At 44.5% G+C, this 17,347-nt stretch overlaps 1 protein-coding gene across 2 annotated transcripts; it reads left to right on the top strand.

Annotated features, from left to right (window-relative positions):
• The first annotated feature begins 947 nt into the window (after positions 1-947).
• Positions 948-15,289, top strand: LSM11 (LSM11, U7 small nuclear RNA associated). 2 transcript variants are annotated; one of them, XM_077824702.1, is made up of 5 exons: positions 948-1,370; positions 2,421-2,560; positions 3,980-4,063; positions 5,675-6,007; positions 14,900-15,289. In XM_077824702.1, the coding sequence occupies exons 1-5, from the start codon at positions 965-967 to the stop codon at positions 14,912-14,914; spliced, it is 978 nt and encodes a 325-aa protein (XP_077680828.1). In that variant the 5' UTR covers positions 948-964; the 3' UTR covers positions 14,915-15,289. The 2 variants fall into 2 exon arrangements, with proteins under 2 accessions (XP_077680828.1, XP_077680827.1); XM_077824701.1 differs by having other exon boundaries at positions 5,675-10,796.
• Positions 15,290-17,347: the final 2,058 nt, after the last annotated feature.

Below are 17,347 nucleotides of genomic sequence, written 5' to 3'. Positions count from 1 at the left end.
ACTTGTGCAATATGTTCTCTTTAAGGAAAAAATAATAATAAGCTTTTTGTACTGACCTTTACCCAGCTGCCTTTCAGTTGTGCAACATAAGTGCTCACCTCTATGAAAGAGCCAGTGCATGAAAGGTCCTAGGGCGAGGGACTTGGTGTTTTACACAGGCAGAGCTGCTGTAATACACAGAGGGGTTTTGGTATGAGAAATTAATTAAAGGTGCAGCACTTAGAGAAGCCATATTAAAACCAGAGCATCTTTAATCTATCTGAGTGCTGGAGAGCTTGATTATCAGCCAGGAGGGCTGGGGCTTGGGGCTACTGGCCTGATTTCCCTCCAGATGAGGGGATAAGCACCGAGCAAAGCTCATTGTATTGAAACCATCAGGGCAATGGCTCTCAGCCTTTCCAGACTACTGTCCCCCTTTCAGGACTCTGATTTGTCTTGCGCACCCCCAAGTTTCACCTAAATTTAAAAACTACTTGCTTACAAAACCAGACATAAAAGAACAAAAGCCTCACAGCCCCACTGTTCCTGAACAACTGCTGGCGTTCTCATCTTCACCATCAAACTATAAAATACAATCATTGGGCTATCAATATTGTCCCTGCAGTTCAATGTACAGAGCGGTAGACACAAGTCATCTGTATCAAATTTTAGTTCCTATTGACCTACGTTCAGCCTGTTGTAAAACGAGGCAGATATCTAGAGGAGCAGCTGTACCCCCTAGAAGACCTGCGCGGACCCCGGGGGACGTGTGCCTCTGGCCGAGATCAGGGCCCCCTGCTCCCACCCCACGGAGGCTCCGCGGGCCCAGGCGGGCCGCGCTCCGTCTCCCATCCCAGCGCGGTGCGGGCCGGAGCCTGCTTAGCTTGGGGGCGGTGCCGGGCTCGGGGGCGGCCCCTCGCGGCGGCCGGGCCGAGCGACGAGAGGCGGCGAGCCCGGCCAGCCCCGGCCCGGCGGCGAGCGGGGCATGGAGAAGGCGGCCGGCGGGGAGCCGCGGCCACGGCGGCGGCGCTCGGGCTCCAGCCCCAGCCCCGAGCCCGGCCGGTCTCCCAGCCCCAGCCGCCTGGACGTGAGCTCGGCCCGCTTCGACCCGCTGCTGGCGCTGTACTCGGCCCGCACGCCGCTGCCCTTCCCCGGCGCGCCCTGCTTCAACAACCTGGCCGAGTACGAGAGCTTCCAGCGCGGCCTGCGCCGCCCGGCCGCCCGCCGCCGCCCGCCGGGCAGCGCCCGCCGCCGCCCGCCCGCCGCCGACCCCGAGCGGCTGCAGCGCCTCCGCGGCCTCATGGTCAGCCGCGACCCCGAGCGCGAGGCGGCGGCCCGCGGCCGGGCCGGGCGCCGCCGGGCCCCGCGCAACGTCCTCACCAGGATGCCGCGTAAGGGGCGGGCGCCGGGGGGCTGGGGGGGAGGGGGAGCAGGGGCGAATGGGGGTGCTGGCTGTGGGGGGGAAGAGTTATGGGGGTGCGGGCCCAGGGGGGAGGTGGGGGAATGGGGTGCTGGCTGTGGGGGGAGGGGGAGCAGTGGGGGGAGAGGGTAGCGGGGGGGTGCTGGCTGTGGGGAGCAGGGGGAATGGGGTAGTGGGGAGAGGGGTAGCGGGGGGGTGCTGGCTGTGGGGGGAAGGGTTATGGGGATGCTGGCTGTGGGGGGAGGGGGAGCAGTGGGGGAAGCGGGGGGGTACTGGTTGTGGGGGGAAGGGTTATGGGGATGCTGGCTGTGGGGGGAGGGGGAGGGGGAGCAGTGGGGGAAGCGGAGGGGTGCTGGCTGTGGGGAGAGGTGGGGAGGGGGAGCAGTGGAGGAGAGGGGTAGCAGGGGGGTGCTGGCTGTGGGGAGGAGGGGGAATGGGGTAGTGGGGAGAGAGGGTAGCAGGGGGTGCTGGCTGTGGGGGTAAGGGTTATGGGGGTGCTGGCTGTGGGGAAAGGTGGGGGGAATGGGGTGCTGGCTGTGGGGGAAGGTGGGGGAGCAGTGGGGGAAGCAGGGGGTGCTGGCTGTGGGGGGGAGGGGGAGCAGTGGGGGAAACGGGGAGAGGGGGTAGCAGGGTGGTTGCTGGCTGTGGGGGGAGGGGGAGCAGGGGGAATGGGGGTGCTGGCTGTGGGGGGAAGGGTTATGGGGGTGCTGGCTGAGGGGAGCAGGGGGAATGAGGTAGTGGGGAGAGGGGATAGCGGGGGGATGCTGGCTGTGGGGGGAAGGGTTATGGGGGTGCTGGCTGTGGGGGGAAGGGGAGCAGTGGGGAGCGGGGAATGGGGGTGCTGGCTGTGGGGAGAGGGGGAGTAGTGGGGACTGGGGTGTGCTGGCTGGGGTGATGGGGGGTGCTGGCTTGGGGGAGCGGGGAATGGGGGTGTTGGTTGGGGGGGGGGAGATGTGAGCCATCTGTATTTTGTTGTATATAAAATATATACTTCACTGATGGTGTTTCATATCTGTTATAGTTCACGAAGGCAGCCCTCTTGGTGAGCTACATCGTTGTGTCAGAGATGGTGTAAAAGTCAATGTCCACATCCGAACTTTCAAGGGGCTGCGTGGAGTCTGCACAGGGTTTTTGGTTGCGTTTGACAAATTCTGGAATATGGTAATTATTGTACTACTCCTTGACTCACAACCTCTGCACTGGAAACACCTAAACACCCCCTGGGAAAGGGACTAAACTGGCAAACTTGGAGGAGGTGGGAATGTAGTATTGTTAATCATGAACCCATTTTGCCCTTGTACTGAATGCTGGGATGTATTTAACAATTTCCCAAGTTTCTGTTACCAAACATAGAGAGCTAAAATATAAGGGATAGCAGAAATCTCTAAAATCTTCTCTGCAGGATCTAGGCATGTGTGTTGGAAACTACTCCCCTGCCTTTCCTCAAAACAATTTTTCTTGCTTATTTTGCCCCTCTGATCATTTTCCTTACCTTGATCTTCTGAATCTTTCGTTGTTTTTTTTTCCTCTAGGAGACTGATTTTTCTTTCATTTGATGTCACTCCTTAAATTACTGTCTTTTCCACATGCAAAATTCTTCTTCCACATATTCCATGGAGCTGGGGTAGTGCTTCATGCAGTCCCTCTGTCTCTTCTTAAGGCAAGAGTCCCCAGTTCTCCCCTTGGAACTATGTTTGCCTCTTAGGCCAGCTGTAGGGCCTTAGCCATCTTCTCCTTCAGCTGGGCCCTCTTCCCCAAAGAGTTCAGCAAGCGGGCCTACTCCTGCTATGAGTCTGCTGGTCTGCTTCCTAAAGCTCATCTCAGTTGGCTGGGAGAAAGGGGAGTCTTGATTTATCCATTCTGAAAGGCTCCTGTTCCCAGGCCCTTAAAGAAACAGTCATGGGATTTCCTCCCAAACACTACCTGTTCCTATGACCACTTCCTCTCTACCAATATCTCTTACAACTTTGTTATATCAGACCTCTCAAAATCTTAAAGGACCACACCAGGTGATGGAGAGTGAGCTGACCCCAAGGCACCATTTCCTTAAAGGGGACAGACTACCATGTTTCAGTGCTACAAAAGCAGAGCAAGGCAAGATTGCCCAAAGATTTTTGAGAGGGGAGATTGGATGGAGGGAAGGCAGCTGTCAAAGGGTTTTGAGCCCTGAAGGTGGGAGAATGTTGGAAAAAATCAGTGTCATCTTGGGATAGAAAACAAAAGTATTTGTGTGTGAGGATGATGGGGAGGATTTGGGAGTAATGTAGAAGCAGCTGCTGGGCACTACAGGGGCTTTGCAAAAAGAAAAGGAGAACTTGTGGCACCTTAGAGACTAACAAATTTATTTGAGCATAAGCTTTCGTGAGCTACAGCTCACTTCATCGGATGCATTTGTTTTTATACATCAATATAACTAAGTGTCTTGGACATAAAGAAACACATTCCTGTGTAGTGCTTGTTACTAGATTGTCCTTGAGACAGGACACTTTTTGATGGCTTTATAAGGTATGATACAAAGCTGTTCTGAAGGTCAGAGTGTTTAGAACTTTATCTTGAACCTTTTCCTTTGTCTTCTTCCAGGCCTTGACAGATGTAGATGAGACATACAGAAAGCCCGTACTGGGCAAAGCATTCTACAGTGAACCTCAGCTGACTCTTACCAGGGTAAATAGCTTTCTAATAGCTTATCAACTGACTTTCTGTGCCTTATTTTTGTAGTAGTTAAAAAGATAGCATTTCCATCTGAAACTGTAGTATTTACTTTTACAGATAACCCTAGAAGATTACTAGAACTGAGAGTTCAGAGCAGAAACTCTACCCTTCTCCCCCCCCCACATTTTGTTTGTTTGTTTTGTGCATTTGACAGTGCTTTGTCTATAGTCAGTTTCACTGTTCATTTGGTAGTCATTTGAATGTCTGTCTGTTGCAATACCATGAAGCTGTCCCTCTCATGTCCTGCTCTGGAGCTCACATGCTTGCTGTTTTCCCGAGCACCGCAAGAGGGCATTTACCAGTTACAGCAAAGCTGAAACGGAAGAGGCAATAGGCATACACATGAACAGCAAGGAAGGGGGTGATGCAGGACGGACATGCATGTTGTTGCTTTGGGCCTGCTCAAAAGACCTTCTGTACCTCAGCAGGGAAGCTGAGAAATCCTTGAGCGAATTTATTATAAGGAATTTGTTTTTAAATTGGGGACATTCTATCCAAACAACAGATTTTAAATAAAAAGAAAAGGAGTACTTGTGGCACCTTAGAGACTAACCAATTTATTTGAGCATAAGCTTTCGTGAGCTACAGCTCACTTCATCGGATGCATCCGATGAAGTGAGCTGTAGCTCACGAAAGCTTATGTTCAAATAAATTGGTTAGTCTCTAAGATGCCACAAGTACTCCTTTTCTTTTTGCGAATACAGACTAACACGGCTGTTACTCTGAAACCAGATTTAAATAGTTTCCTCTTCTCTCTCTTCCCTCTGTCTTCCCCCTCTCCCCCCTTTTTTTATTTTTAATCTATCAGTTAAAAAACATTCAAGTTGCCAGTGTTCCTTTTAAGCCCATTCATACTGGGGCTGGAAATTGGACATGCCAAGCAATCCAGTGTATATTTCACATCAGCTTTATACATAATGCTAGCATAATTTCTTTTCCAACTTCAGCACCTTTACACTTTCAGGTTAATTAACTCTTTTTTATATATCAGTTCTGCTATCCTAGGCATTTTTATGAATAGTTACTATTGGTTTTGGCCACTCACCTCCCAAAACCGCCCTCTTCCTTGGTGCCCCATTGTCTCATTAAAGGAACCCCAGATCTGTTCTCCCTGAATGAAGTCCTGACATATCGAGGCTCCACATCACAGCTGTTTGTCTCCTGGCTGAGGTGGAGGGGATAAGGATTCTTTTAGCACTATCTTACTATGTTTTTGGGGTAGAGGGTGGTTTAGAGGTCATTGAACAACACACTGACTCCTGTCTTCCCTGCCATAGTGTTGAATACTGTCTCCATGGCAGTATCGCCCATGCAAAACCAAACTCCCTATTAGTCATGAGATGCTAAAGGCACTCTTGCATAGTCTGTCTAGCAGATCTGGATGTGTGAGACACCCATTCACCTTACTTCTTGGTTTAACTCTGGGAAAAATCTAATATCGGTTGATGATCATATGTCCTGGCTGCTGATTCTGGGCCAGGTGCTCAGTGCTTCATTTAGGAGTGGAGAATGAGAAGCCTCTGTTTATGAATGTGATCGTTTTACCTGAATGTTCCCTTGCAGCTGTTCGACAGACTCAAACTGCAGGAGTCCTTGATAAAGAAGGGAGTTGACTCAAGGACTGCAACAGAGGAGCCAGCCCTGACAAATGAATCAAAGACCCTTGGACGGAAAGCTGGGTCAGGACGCGGGAGAGCAGAGGATGAGTGTGGGATGCAGACATTTTTGGGTGGAGCTGGAGAAAAGAAGACAACAAATGACAACTTGCATCTGGGAGTCAAGAATAAGGCTGACCTGCCAAGCAGGACTGCCCAGACAGAGGGCACTAGTGCAGGGGGTGCTAATGCAAAAGGCCAGCCACGGAAAAAGCGGAGGCCCAAAGTGGATTATCAGCAGGTGTTTACGCGTCATATAAACCAGATATTTATCCGAGGAGAGAATGTCTTGCTTGTTCATTTAGCGCATTGACTTGGCTGAGCCTTAGTCAGTATATTTAACACATAGCATGAATTGCAGCTACAGCTCTGTGCTACTTAGCATTGTTGTGAAGTACCATGGTATCATAACTGTTTCCCTTCCTTCAACCATAACAGGATAGGGGAAATAGATGCAAGTTTGTCGGAGGTTGCGGCATTTTGAGCCAGCTGCTAGATCAGCCTCGCTAGACCTCTTCCATTCAAGGGGTTGAAGGCAAGTTCAGCAAGAGTTTGCTTCTGCAAGATGAGGAAACGAGAAGAATCGTCAGGGTAGGACAGGGGAGGCTTCTTAACAGGCTAAATTAAGACTGTTGAGGGGTGAAATCAGTGTGCTTGGTTATGGGACAAAATAGTCACCCCACATTTAAAGAGCTTGCGACTCAGCGTACAGTCTAAAATGAGTGACCAATGCTAAATACTCTCTCATAATTGTGAGAGAAATTAGTTTAAAATGAAACCAGCAACTTATGGAGTATTAGTTTAATAATAAAGTCTGGCAAAGAATAATTCTTCTGTCTTAGTGTGTAAGGGAATTAACAGCCTGTGCAAAAGAGGGACAACAGCAATGGCGTTAACCTTTAGTTTCCTGCTGTGGCAGGCACAGCTCTGTAAATGCACCCCAATCCCGAGCTGCCACACCTTCTGTTGTCAAAGCCTGTCTCTTGAACAAAGACAATGTTGGGGTGTATCTGATGAGTCTAAATAAGCATTTGAAGATCTCTCACCCTTCGGGGAAAAAAAACCCTCTTTAAGGCAGGATTTGAACTGGTCTCCGTTGGCATAGCTTGTGCTCTTACTTGCCATGCTTTCTCCCTGCACTGCCAGCCAGCAGTTAAAGTAGTCAGTCCAATAACTTGGAGTTTTTGTATGAAACAAGAAATCCTACTCCAGTCTTTTGTATTTCTTATCATCCATTGGCCACATAGTATAACAGTGAAATGGTGAGACTGTACTTTTCTTGTCAGATTTGAAAAATAATAGCTTGTGCTTAGCACAGTTGTACTGTATCGAAGCATCTTTGAAGTTCCCTCTGTTGAAATGTGAGATGCTGCCTCCCCAGCAGTTCTGAGGGGACACAAATCTTAACGATTCTTTCCGGGTAGTATATCTGTATGACTGATGCGCCCTCTAATTCCAGCTGAATTGAATTTCAGCGGTGTACTTAATGTTTTATGAAACATAAAAATTAATGCTAAGCCCCAACAAATCAGTGGTTTAATTTCAGTAGTGTTCCCCTCCTCCTATCTAAATCACTGAAGAATAGCCTCAAACCACTGCACTGTATAAACCGTTGACCAACAGCTATTGGTAAATTCCTAGAGCCTAAGGCTGGAAGGGACCATTAGGTCATCTAGTCTGACCTCTTGGTACATGACACACAAACTGGGAGAGTGGTAAGTAATGAAGAGGACCAGTCACTGATTCAGAGTGATTTGGATCGCTTAGTAAACTGGGTGCAAGCAAACAAGCATTTTAAGATGGCTAAGCGAAAATGTATACATCTAGGAACAAAGAATGTAGGTCATACAGGATGAGGCAGCTATCCCAGGAAGCAGTGACTTTGAAAAAGATTTGGGGTCATGATGGATTATCACCTGAACGTGAGCTCCCACTGTGACACTCTGGCCAAAAGAGCTAATACAATCGTGGGATGCATAAATGGGTATCTTGAGTAGGAGTAGAGATTATTTTTACCTCTGTATTTGGCATTGGTGCGGCGGCTGCTGCAATACTGTGTCTAGTTCCGGTGCCAACAATTCAAGAAGGATGTTGATAAATTGGAGAGGATTCAGAAAAGAGCCACAAGAATGATTACAGATTAGAAAACATGCCTTATGATAAATAGATCAAGCTCTTGGAGTTTGGCTTAACACAGAGAAGGTTAAGAACTGACTTGATTACAGTCTGTGTAACAAATACTTAATAATGGGCTCTTCAGTTTATCAGAGAAAGGTACAGCATGATCCAATGGTGGAAGTTGAGCCTAGACAAATTCAGATTGGAAATAAGGTGTAAACTTTTAACAGTGAGTAATTAATCACTGGAACAATTTACCAAGGTTTGTGGTAGATTCCCTATCATTAAACATTTTAAAATCAAGAATAGATGCATTTCTAGAGCAGATCTTTAGCTGTTATTTTGGGGCTGTTCTCTGGACTGTGTTCTATAGGAGGTCAGACTAGATAACCACAATGGTCCCTTCTGGCCTTAGAATCTATATCCTAGGCCATTACATTTCACTCCTGTACTCCTGTATTGATCTCAGTTACCTGATGCTGCAAAGCAGCTCCCCTGCTAAAAATGAGAATTAAGACTGTCCAGCATTCTGATGGGAGAACAACTTCTTAATGCTTTATAACCTGAGTCATAATGCAATAAAAAGTCAGCCCTAGAATTTATTGGTTATACAAAACCTTAGAAGTATAACTTTGCTGTTAAAAGTGATGTATAAATTGTATATCTTTAGGAATACATCTGATGCAGTTTCTGGACATTCAAAACAGCCTTTTGTCTGGGGGGCTGTTTGAAATTTCTGTAGACCTTTCAAATAAAGCACCTATTAGGGTTTGGATGACTGATGGGATAAGTCTCCAAATTGCCAGTTCAAATCCTGTCTTCAATAAGGACTGGAAATGAAATGGAATCTAATCACTGTCACTGAAGACTATAGTGGGAATAAATATAAATTCAATAAGATTCTGAAAACTTGCTATGAAAAAAAGTGAATTACTATAACTTTTTATAATTAAGCATAGCTTTACCAAACCACTGTCTGATCCAGACTTTGGCCACTGAAAAGGCTTCTCTGGTCTCAGGCTCGGTCCATCCCTCTTTTGAGCTATTTTCCCTATTCTTAAAAAGCCTTCTATTGATTCTTCTTTCTCCCTGCAGTCCTTTGTAAAATCTTCGAGCAGAAATCTTATTTTCATATTTGCCCTTAATTCACTCCGCCTTTCCAGTTTGGTTTTCTATCAGGTCACTTTATTAAGAGAGCTCTCATATGAGTTATTAAATTGTTGCTTGAGGTTGCAGCCAAAGATTTTACTTCTGTTCTTGACTTCTCATAATCTTCTGTCACTGACTTATTTTTTTCATTGCCTCAGTTGTTTTTCTGACTGCACTCCAATGATTTCCTTATCTCGTTCTGTTTTATTTTGGGTATCCTGGGACAACCATTTCTCTGCCTCTTCTCCTGTCTCAGCCCAAAGGCTCTGTTCTTGGTCCCATAATCTATTTCTTCCAACTCACTCGGTGTGATTATCTCTGCTCAGGCCCAATCTTAGGGTAACATTCAGTTGTGTTCTTTCCTTTCCTTTTTTCTCCTATACCCATACTTCTTTCTACCTTGCTTGATTCCATTTCCACTTGGACTAAAGCCGCTCGCCTTAAATTAGATATGGCCAAGATGAATGTTCTCTCCATCTCCTCTGCTTACTTTTCTTTCTTGTTGTTGATACTCCTATCAATGTGGTTGCTGCTGCTTCTATGAGTCTTGATGTTATCTTCAACTAACACCTTTTCCCCACCCTTTTCTCTTGTTAAACCTTGCAGATATCACCTTCTAAACAAATCTCTGGAGGCTTCTTATTTACATTAAAGTAAAAATGCTGATCCTTGAGCTGCTGATTTAGTGCCTTGATTTCTGCATAGCTATTGATCTGCTTTTCCAAAATCTTCTAGTCCGCCACGTCAGTTGACTGATCACCCAACACATGTACCTTTTTGCTCTCTCACCATTCACGTTGCTGTTTGTTTCATTTCAGCGTCTTGCTGTCCATCAGTGTTGTCAATTTAAAAATTCTTTCTTACAATTCAGTGCTTGATCTGGTCCTTCTTCCTTTTATTGCCCCTTTCATATCTCCAAGTGTTTCTAAATATTGCCGCCTCTTTCTATAGCCCCAGATCTGGTGCTTTCTTCCCCTCCTCCACCTCTTTCTGACATTCTGTGACTTTTAAAACCCATCTGCAAAATTGTTTATTTTTGTCTTGTGAGTGTAAGGTATTGTCACTCAGCCACAAACAAGTCAATAGTGATCCTGTGTGCTTCTTTTATCCGTATGCAGCACTTTGGATAAAAGTTACTATACAAGGGCTTGTCTACTTGGGCAGTCATTCGGGAATAGCTATTCCTAATTAACTCCATGTGTGGACACAGTTATTCTGAACTTAAAGTACTAACTGGAACAGATAATATGCTTTAAATTCACTCTTCCTTATTCTGTATTAACTTTTATATGTCAACAAGCCCTAAATAAAATCTGTGATCTTCTGGAATGAATTCTTCTACAACATCTAAATCTTCATGTTAATATTTGAAAAACAGTATTTAAAAACAATTTATATTTTTTGATTATTTATCTCCTTGATTTTTCCCTAAAAAAAGGGTCTTTTTCATACATATACTGTTTGCTCTTACCATTCATTTACCACAGCAGTTAACTGTGGTGTCACAAATGAGATAACTTCAGGTGAAGAACAAACAGCAGGAGCAGATGGGGAAACAAAGAATTCCACGGATAGAATATCTACGGTACATGGGAAAGGGATGGACATGACGCTTGCATTCTGTCTAGTCTTTTTTTTTACTGTTCTTCAAGATGGTTGGATAACAGTGATTCATTCACTGGGTGTGTGTTTTGATGTGCCAAATTTTATTACACGAAACAAAGTCCTCTAAACTGCCTTTGAAGAAGAGTCATGAAACCTTGGTAAATATTAGAAATGGTTCTAAAAATACTAAGAAAATACAGAATCTGGAATAATTTGATGTCAGCTGTTATAATGTGAAAGGTCCTTGAATCAAACTGCTTTCACACTATCAAATATGCTGTAATCTCTTTATTGCTAACACAAAACAATGGGGAAAAATTATTAGTACTTTACTTTTTTTTTTTTTAATAAGTGATCTTTAAATCAGAGCCCTAACCCACTAGGATTAGAAGTGTTACAGTTGTATTTATGCATGGAAGTCGCTAAGGAGTGTGTTAGCATATTTGGCCCAGATGTTTTAAATATAGGTGACGATGCTGTGGTTCTGCTTCTTTTTGTGGACAGGGCAAGAACGGTTTTCACTGTTTTCCTGCCATGGTATCCGCTGTCACATGAATGTGGCCCTTGCATTAGAGTAAATGGGTCTAAAGAAATGGAACCAACTTTAATAGAAAGTGTAAAATGTTTGTTCCTGTTCTAAACTGATTAGCCTTTCTGTTGGTGGCTGACTAAAGGTTTTCATTGTTATCTCCTGCCAAGTATTTGTTACTGGGTATCTAATGCATTTTCCTTCATGACCATGTTCAATATTTCTAGGCATGGGTTTCCCTTGTGCAAATTTTGGAGATAGGTGTAGACAGTCAACAGGCATAGGGCACCAGACGGAGACATGGGCTGCTGTTGGATCTTCTACCCACTCCTTACAGAGCAATGGGGCAAAACTTTCTAAACTCCATCTTTGGGCAGAATCCTTAGTTGGGATTGCTCTTTGACCTGTCTGAAGTGAACTGTAGTGTTTTTTGTTTTGTTTTATTTTCCCACAGAGATAAATTTCCTAGTTTGTTAGAAAAGAGGTGTCCATCACCTTTTCTGCCTACTTTCCAAGATCGAACCTACCATGGAGTGACTGTGTCTAAAAATAAACCCAAATGAATGAAAGTCCTGAAATCAGTGCTACACAAAGTATCTTTAGCAACCAAAGTGAGCTTCAATTTATGCTTGGACTCCCTGAGATTTGTCTGAGTCCTTGGCATACACTGCAGTAGCTAAGAGAGAGCTGTGGTAACTTATGTTCCTGAGAAGGGGGGGGCTAAGCCAAACATCTCATAGCATTCTTAAAATGTCCAGGTGGAAAATTTTCTTTGGGAAACCACTGGAGGACTGGTTTCAGAGTAACAGCCGTGTTAGTCTGTATTCGCAAAAAGAAAAGGAGTACTTGTGGCACCTTAGAGACTAACCAATTTATTTGAGCATAAGCTTTCGTGAGCTACAGCTCACTTCATGGGATGCATACTGTGGAAACTGCAGAAGACATTACATACACACACATATATATATATATATATAAAAATATAAAGGTCTCTGTGTATATATTGTCTTCTGCAGTTTCCACAGTATGCATCCCATGAAGTGAGCTGTAGCTCACGAAAGCTTATGCTCAAATAAATTGGTTAGTCTCTAAGGTGCTACAGTCCTCCAGTGAAGGAGTACCTGTAACAGGAATAAGAAATATTTCCCTGCTGTAGTCAGTAGAAAAGAGTTCAGACCATCCTACCAAAGGGAAATACTCAAAACTTTCGAGGCTTCAGTTCTTCCCAGATCTCTAGGGCTTGATGGCAGCTATTGTAGAGAAGGCTAGAAGCAAAGCCAGTTCCACAAGCAAGCAGAAGAAATTCCACCTGACTCTCTCTGCTTCAGCTGACCATGGACTAGAGCCCTTGAGAGACACACTCATTCAGTTTGCAGACATCTACGCCTTCCCTCAGACAGATGAGTTCCAGGTAGAGCCTGGTGTAAACCTGCCTACTGTCACTATCCTACAGGTGAGCTGTTGACTAATCTTGCATCAGAGGATTCTTGAGAGGTGCAGTACAGCTGCTTAATCTTCAGAGATCCACCAAGTAGCACTGCGGAGGCTTAACTTGGTATTTTGATGCCTGCAAAAAGGTGGCAGATTCTAAGACCTATGCAGCCATCATCCTTTTATCAGGTGCTCTGCAGAAAGTGCTACGTAATTATTACTGAGTCATTCTGAGGTCAGATCAGGTGTGTCCAATTAATTCCAGTGTGGAAGCATGTGGGTCTGGAGTGCCCCACTTGAAGGCAGAGGGAAGCAGGGACAGAGGCCCTACAGGGAAATCTTCGAACTGCCAAACTCAAGGAAACTCACTTAAAGTGAGGTTCATGTTTCTTTTTGTTACCAAAAATGTCAAATCCCAGAGGGGGGTAAATGTGGGCTTTGCGGGAGGGGGTGTGGGTGTGTGTGTATGTGTTCTGTTCAGAATGGTTCGTTACAATGCTGTAATGAAAATGGTACTCAAACTGCTTCAGCCACTCTTTGTCTTGCCATCAAAGTAACATTACATCAGTGTGACATTCTGTCCATGAAGCCAGTGCTGCGTGTTGCATGCCTACAAAGTGGTCCTAAGATTAGACCCATCCTTGAAGTAAACACTTCTTCATAGGTCACAAGGTTGCATTTGTTCCCTTCTGTTGTAACTCTGTACCTCAAGAGGAAAATAGCATCAGCTGGCTGCAAGGAAAACTCTAGAAACTTACTTGGAATGAACAGGTGTCTTCAGAAAGTCCACGGCTGCCTGTGCCATATAGTGCTCATGGGAAAAGAGGCCTTTAAGTCATCAGTTGTCTTGTTGCTGAAATTGCGCAGTGAAGAATTTTTTTCAATCTAAGCACCCTTCTTTCTATAATTGATTATTGCCCATCAGACCAGATCCCCAACAGCATTCTGAGCAGGAAAATCTCAGGCCAACTATGAAAAGTTTGGCAAGGGAGCCAACTGGTCCTCTATCCATATGGCCACTGCACAATTAATGCACACACTTTGGTGACTGCTGCTGCTTTTGTTGGACAGGTATTGCATGCAGTAATACGCTCTCCACCCACACCCCAAATTCTGCCGCTTCCCTTAGCCTATCCTTTGGATTTTACCACTATTTAAAATCTCATGCTAAGAAATGGTAAAGCCTGCTATGAGTACGGCGGAGAGACGTTTCCTTACCTGACAACAGGTTTTCTTCTCTTAACCTCCTCAGATTTTAATGTAATTTGGCCAACATTGGGTGGTTTATGCTCTGCAGACAACAGGGGAAGTGTTAAGGGAACGCGTTCTCAACTACAAGACATCCATGACATTAGTTCGCTGCGTATTTCACAGCACGTGAAACACACACTCTGGCAGTGATTCTAGGGGACACAGCCAAGCCCTATCTCTGCTAAACGACATCTTTGATCCTACCTCCAAAATTTGCAGGGGAAACCCATTGGGAAAAGAAAAATCAAGTAAGCAAATTTGTCTTTTTTGCACTAGAGAGGCATCTTGGTGATTCTTGTTTGTTTCCTAGGGACAGAGGAGAAAGGACTAATTCAGTGGGGGAATATCAGAGATGGTTTGTCTCATGGTGTTTACAAGCCCTTTTAGATGTCATTATAAGTGCTCTTGCTCTCAGCTGACAGACCTGAAAGCCTGTCAAGGAAGGAGAAATAGCTATTTTATTAGCTTCTAGCTTCATAGCATACAGTAGGATGACTTAGCTGAAGAAAATTAGTACACGTGAGACTTTGTCAGCCTTGTATTCGTTGAGAATGAAAAGTAGTTTGATCAGTTTGTGTAAAAACATATCCATCCTCCTTTCCTCTCAGAAAATCGGAGCTCTCCCTCAGGAAAGAAATGAAAGCTGCTTCTGCTCCTTTAGCAATTGCTTCTGATTTTCACTGCTTCAGAGCAAAGTGCAGCTGTATCATTGTACCTTCCACTTGATAGATCACTTGAAGTTTAGAAACTGAGAGAAATGTTCCACTTATTTAAAACCTAAAATGGGCATTATTAGGGGAGGTGACAGGCTGACCTTAGTTCTGGTAGTGCTTGTATCCAGTGTAGCTGCATGGGTTGGGACTTGCTTTATATATTGGTAACTGATTAGCTATATATGTGAAAAACAGAAGAACAGCATGATCTAATGGATTGAACTCAGGACTGAGAGTAAAGAGCTGCCTAGTTCTAATCCTGCTTCTGCTAACCTGCTGCATGGCTGTGGGAAGTTTACTTTCACTCTCTCACTTTCCACATCTGCTTATCTCACAGGTGTGCACCGTATAAATGCCAAGTATTCTCAAAGCCATAATATATCAGGTGAAGCAGATATACAGGTCATCTGCCCTCTTCAGCCACTTGAAGGCACCTGACTTTTTAGCCTTGTGTCATGGCACAGTACAGATGTTCAGCTATCAACTGTAACACTTCAGTCTTGAAATGACTTGTCTACAAGGCTACACCTGGAGTGACTGCAAATTTCTGTTTCACAACTGGAATACCATGATCTGGTAAAATGGTTATAAACAAGTGTGTAACTTGCTCATAATTATCTTTCTCTGCCTTCTTAAACATTTAGTTTCTAGGAAGGAATTTGCTCTCCAGATACAAATATTTGTATAAAAGTACTGAAACTGCAAAGCAATAAATATCTGTGTAACACTGGTCGTTTCAAGGAGATTTTTTTTGATGCTCTGTTTAATTTGTGTATCAATTAGCTCCTACTCTAGTGGTTAGAACAGAAGACTCCTAGTAGAGACCCCTGGCAGTTTGGGTGGTGTGTGTGTTTTAAAAAACAAACAAATAAATAAATAAATAGGGATTGCATCAATAAATAAAGACTCTTCCAAACTAGTTTCTATCATTTTATTAAAAGTGGACCAATTTAGCTGTGGTACAGGGTACTCACCAAAGTGATATTCAACAGCTATTTTATTATTTAATTCTAGCTCATGCCCCTCAAAATAAAAAAGCTGTTTATGCCCTGGCCACTGGATTCTATTCCCAGCGGTGTACATGATCTGTCTAACCTGGGGCAAGACATTTAAGCTGGCTGTTGCAGTTACCCCCCTGTGCCATAGGGATAATGCCTGCACACCTCTGAGAGATGTTGAGACTTAAAGTTTGTAAAGCATTTGGAGACCCTTAGATGGGAGCTGCTCATTACCTGAGGTAGCAGTATTATTAGGGTGGCAGCCCAGTAGTGGACCAGGACCCTATGGAGCTAGGCACAGTGCAGACGCAACAAAAAGAGGGGCCCTGCCCCCAAAGAGCCTCTTAAAGGGAAAGTTCATGTGTCCAAGTTCCACCTGGCTAGCCACTGAAAATGAGGATTCCCATCCTTTGTGGAAGAGATTAGGCAAGAATCCCTCATCTGTGCCAGTTTTCCCTGCCAGTCACCTTGCTTATAAGGCTCAAGATAGTAGGCAAGAGCTATTGTTTAGCATGATCATGGTGTGCCATTTACCTAGCTAGGTCCTAATTTAGCAAAGTACTTAAGTACGTGGCCGACTTTAAGGATGTTAGTACCTTGCTGAATGGGGGCCATAGGCCACCATTAGCCTACTTTGCGAAGAGCTGTGGCAGTTCTATTTGCCATATAAATCCTGTGTGGATAGAATAGCTTGGTGTGTTTGTTTGGGTATCTGTGCTCTTAGGCTCTTTAATCCAGGCACATGTATAATTATTAAAAGACTTAATCTATTGTTGTAATCCAGGTCTGTTTAAAAAAAAAAGCAGAAAACCTAATAAAAAGGCAATGAGTGACAGCACTAAGATGTATATAGGAAGGGGGAAGAGGGGTCCTGCCTGGACTTCACAAGGAAGGGTTATGACTCATTGACTTTCGTTGGGAAACTAAAGCATTACCTAACTCCAAGAAACTCATTTTTTTGCTAGGAGTCAGCTCTTTCTTCCCTGTCCCTCTAACTTTTTCCTTCACTATAGATAATTTTATGAGATTTCAACTGATTTTTGCCCTGTGGAGACAGGGCTAGGCTTAGACTCCATCCAGATCTGCACGACACTTAAATCAGGTGCTTAACTTAAAGTACATGGGTAGTCTGCATTAACTCCAAATGAACTTCAAGTGCTTGAAATGAAGCATGTGCTTAAATACCTTCCTGATTTGGGGCTCCAAGGTGCTATACTGCTGCAAATACCTGCCACGAGCATCTCCTTGTTTTATTGCTCCCAAGTGCAGTTGAATTAAACTCACTTAATTCCTGTACTATTTTTAATGGAGAGGTGATGTGTATCTAATGCTAGTTAAGCAGATCCTAGCCAAAGCTCTTTAATTGCTTCAGATTAATCAAATGGGACGAGTGATGGTTCAGATGGTAAAACTACAGCTTTTGAGACAGGATTACAGGTTCATGCCCTAATGAGATTCTGCACAATGTCCCCAGAGCCCTACAAGCAGTGCCCTCTTGGTTGTGGTGTTGCTCTGTCCCTGTTTTGGGGAAGTAGTTGATATTGTAAAAAAGAGGGGAAAAATATTGATGTGGTTTCTTTTTTTACCGCTTTATAAGGAACAAAACCTCCTTGTTTTGGAATTTCTGGAAAAATAAGTCTCTGGGCTTTGTGGGAACACTTCTTTGGTGCTTCACACATGCACTGAGTTTTCTCAGCCCTTGAAGGAGAAACTGACTTCCAAACAGACACGGTTTCTTTTAAGAATCTGAGTTAAGCAGATGTCGAAGTTTTGACCAGTCTGAATAA

Source organism: Eretmochelys imbricata, chromosome 8, assembly GCF_965152235.1.
Source record: "Eretmochelys imbricata isolate rEreImb1 chromosome 8, rEreImb1.hap1, whole genome shotgun sequence".
Lineage (NCBI taxonomy): Eukaryota > Metazoa > Chordata > Testudines > Cheloniidae > Eretmochelys > Eretmochelys imbricata.
This window is presented reverse-complemented; position numbering and strand designations above follow the sequence as displayed.

Coding starts and splice junctions, on each gene's coding strand:
- LSM11 (XM_077824701.1), top strand. CDS start 965: ATGGAGAAGGCGGCCGGCGGGGAGCCGCGGCCACGGCGGCGGCGCTCG. Junction 2,561..3,979: donor TTGACAAATTCTGGAATATG/GTAATTATTGTA, acceptor GTCTTCTTCCAG/GCCTTGACAGATGTAGATGA. Junction 4,064..5,674: donor CTCAGCTGACTCTTACCAGG/GTAAATAGCTTT, acceptor GTTCCCTTGCAG/CTGTTCGACAGACTCAAACT.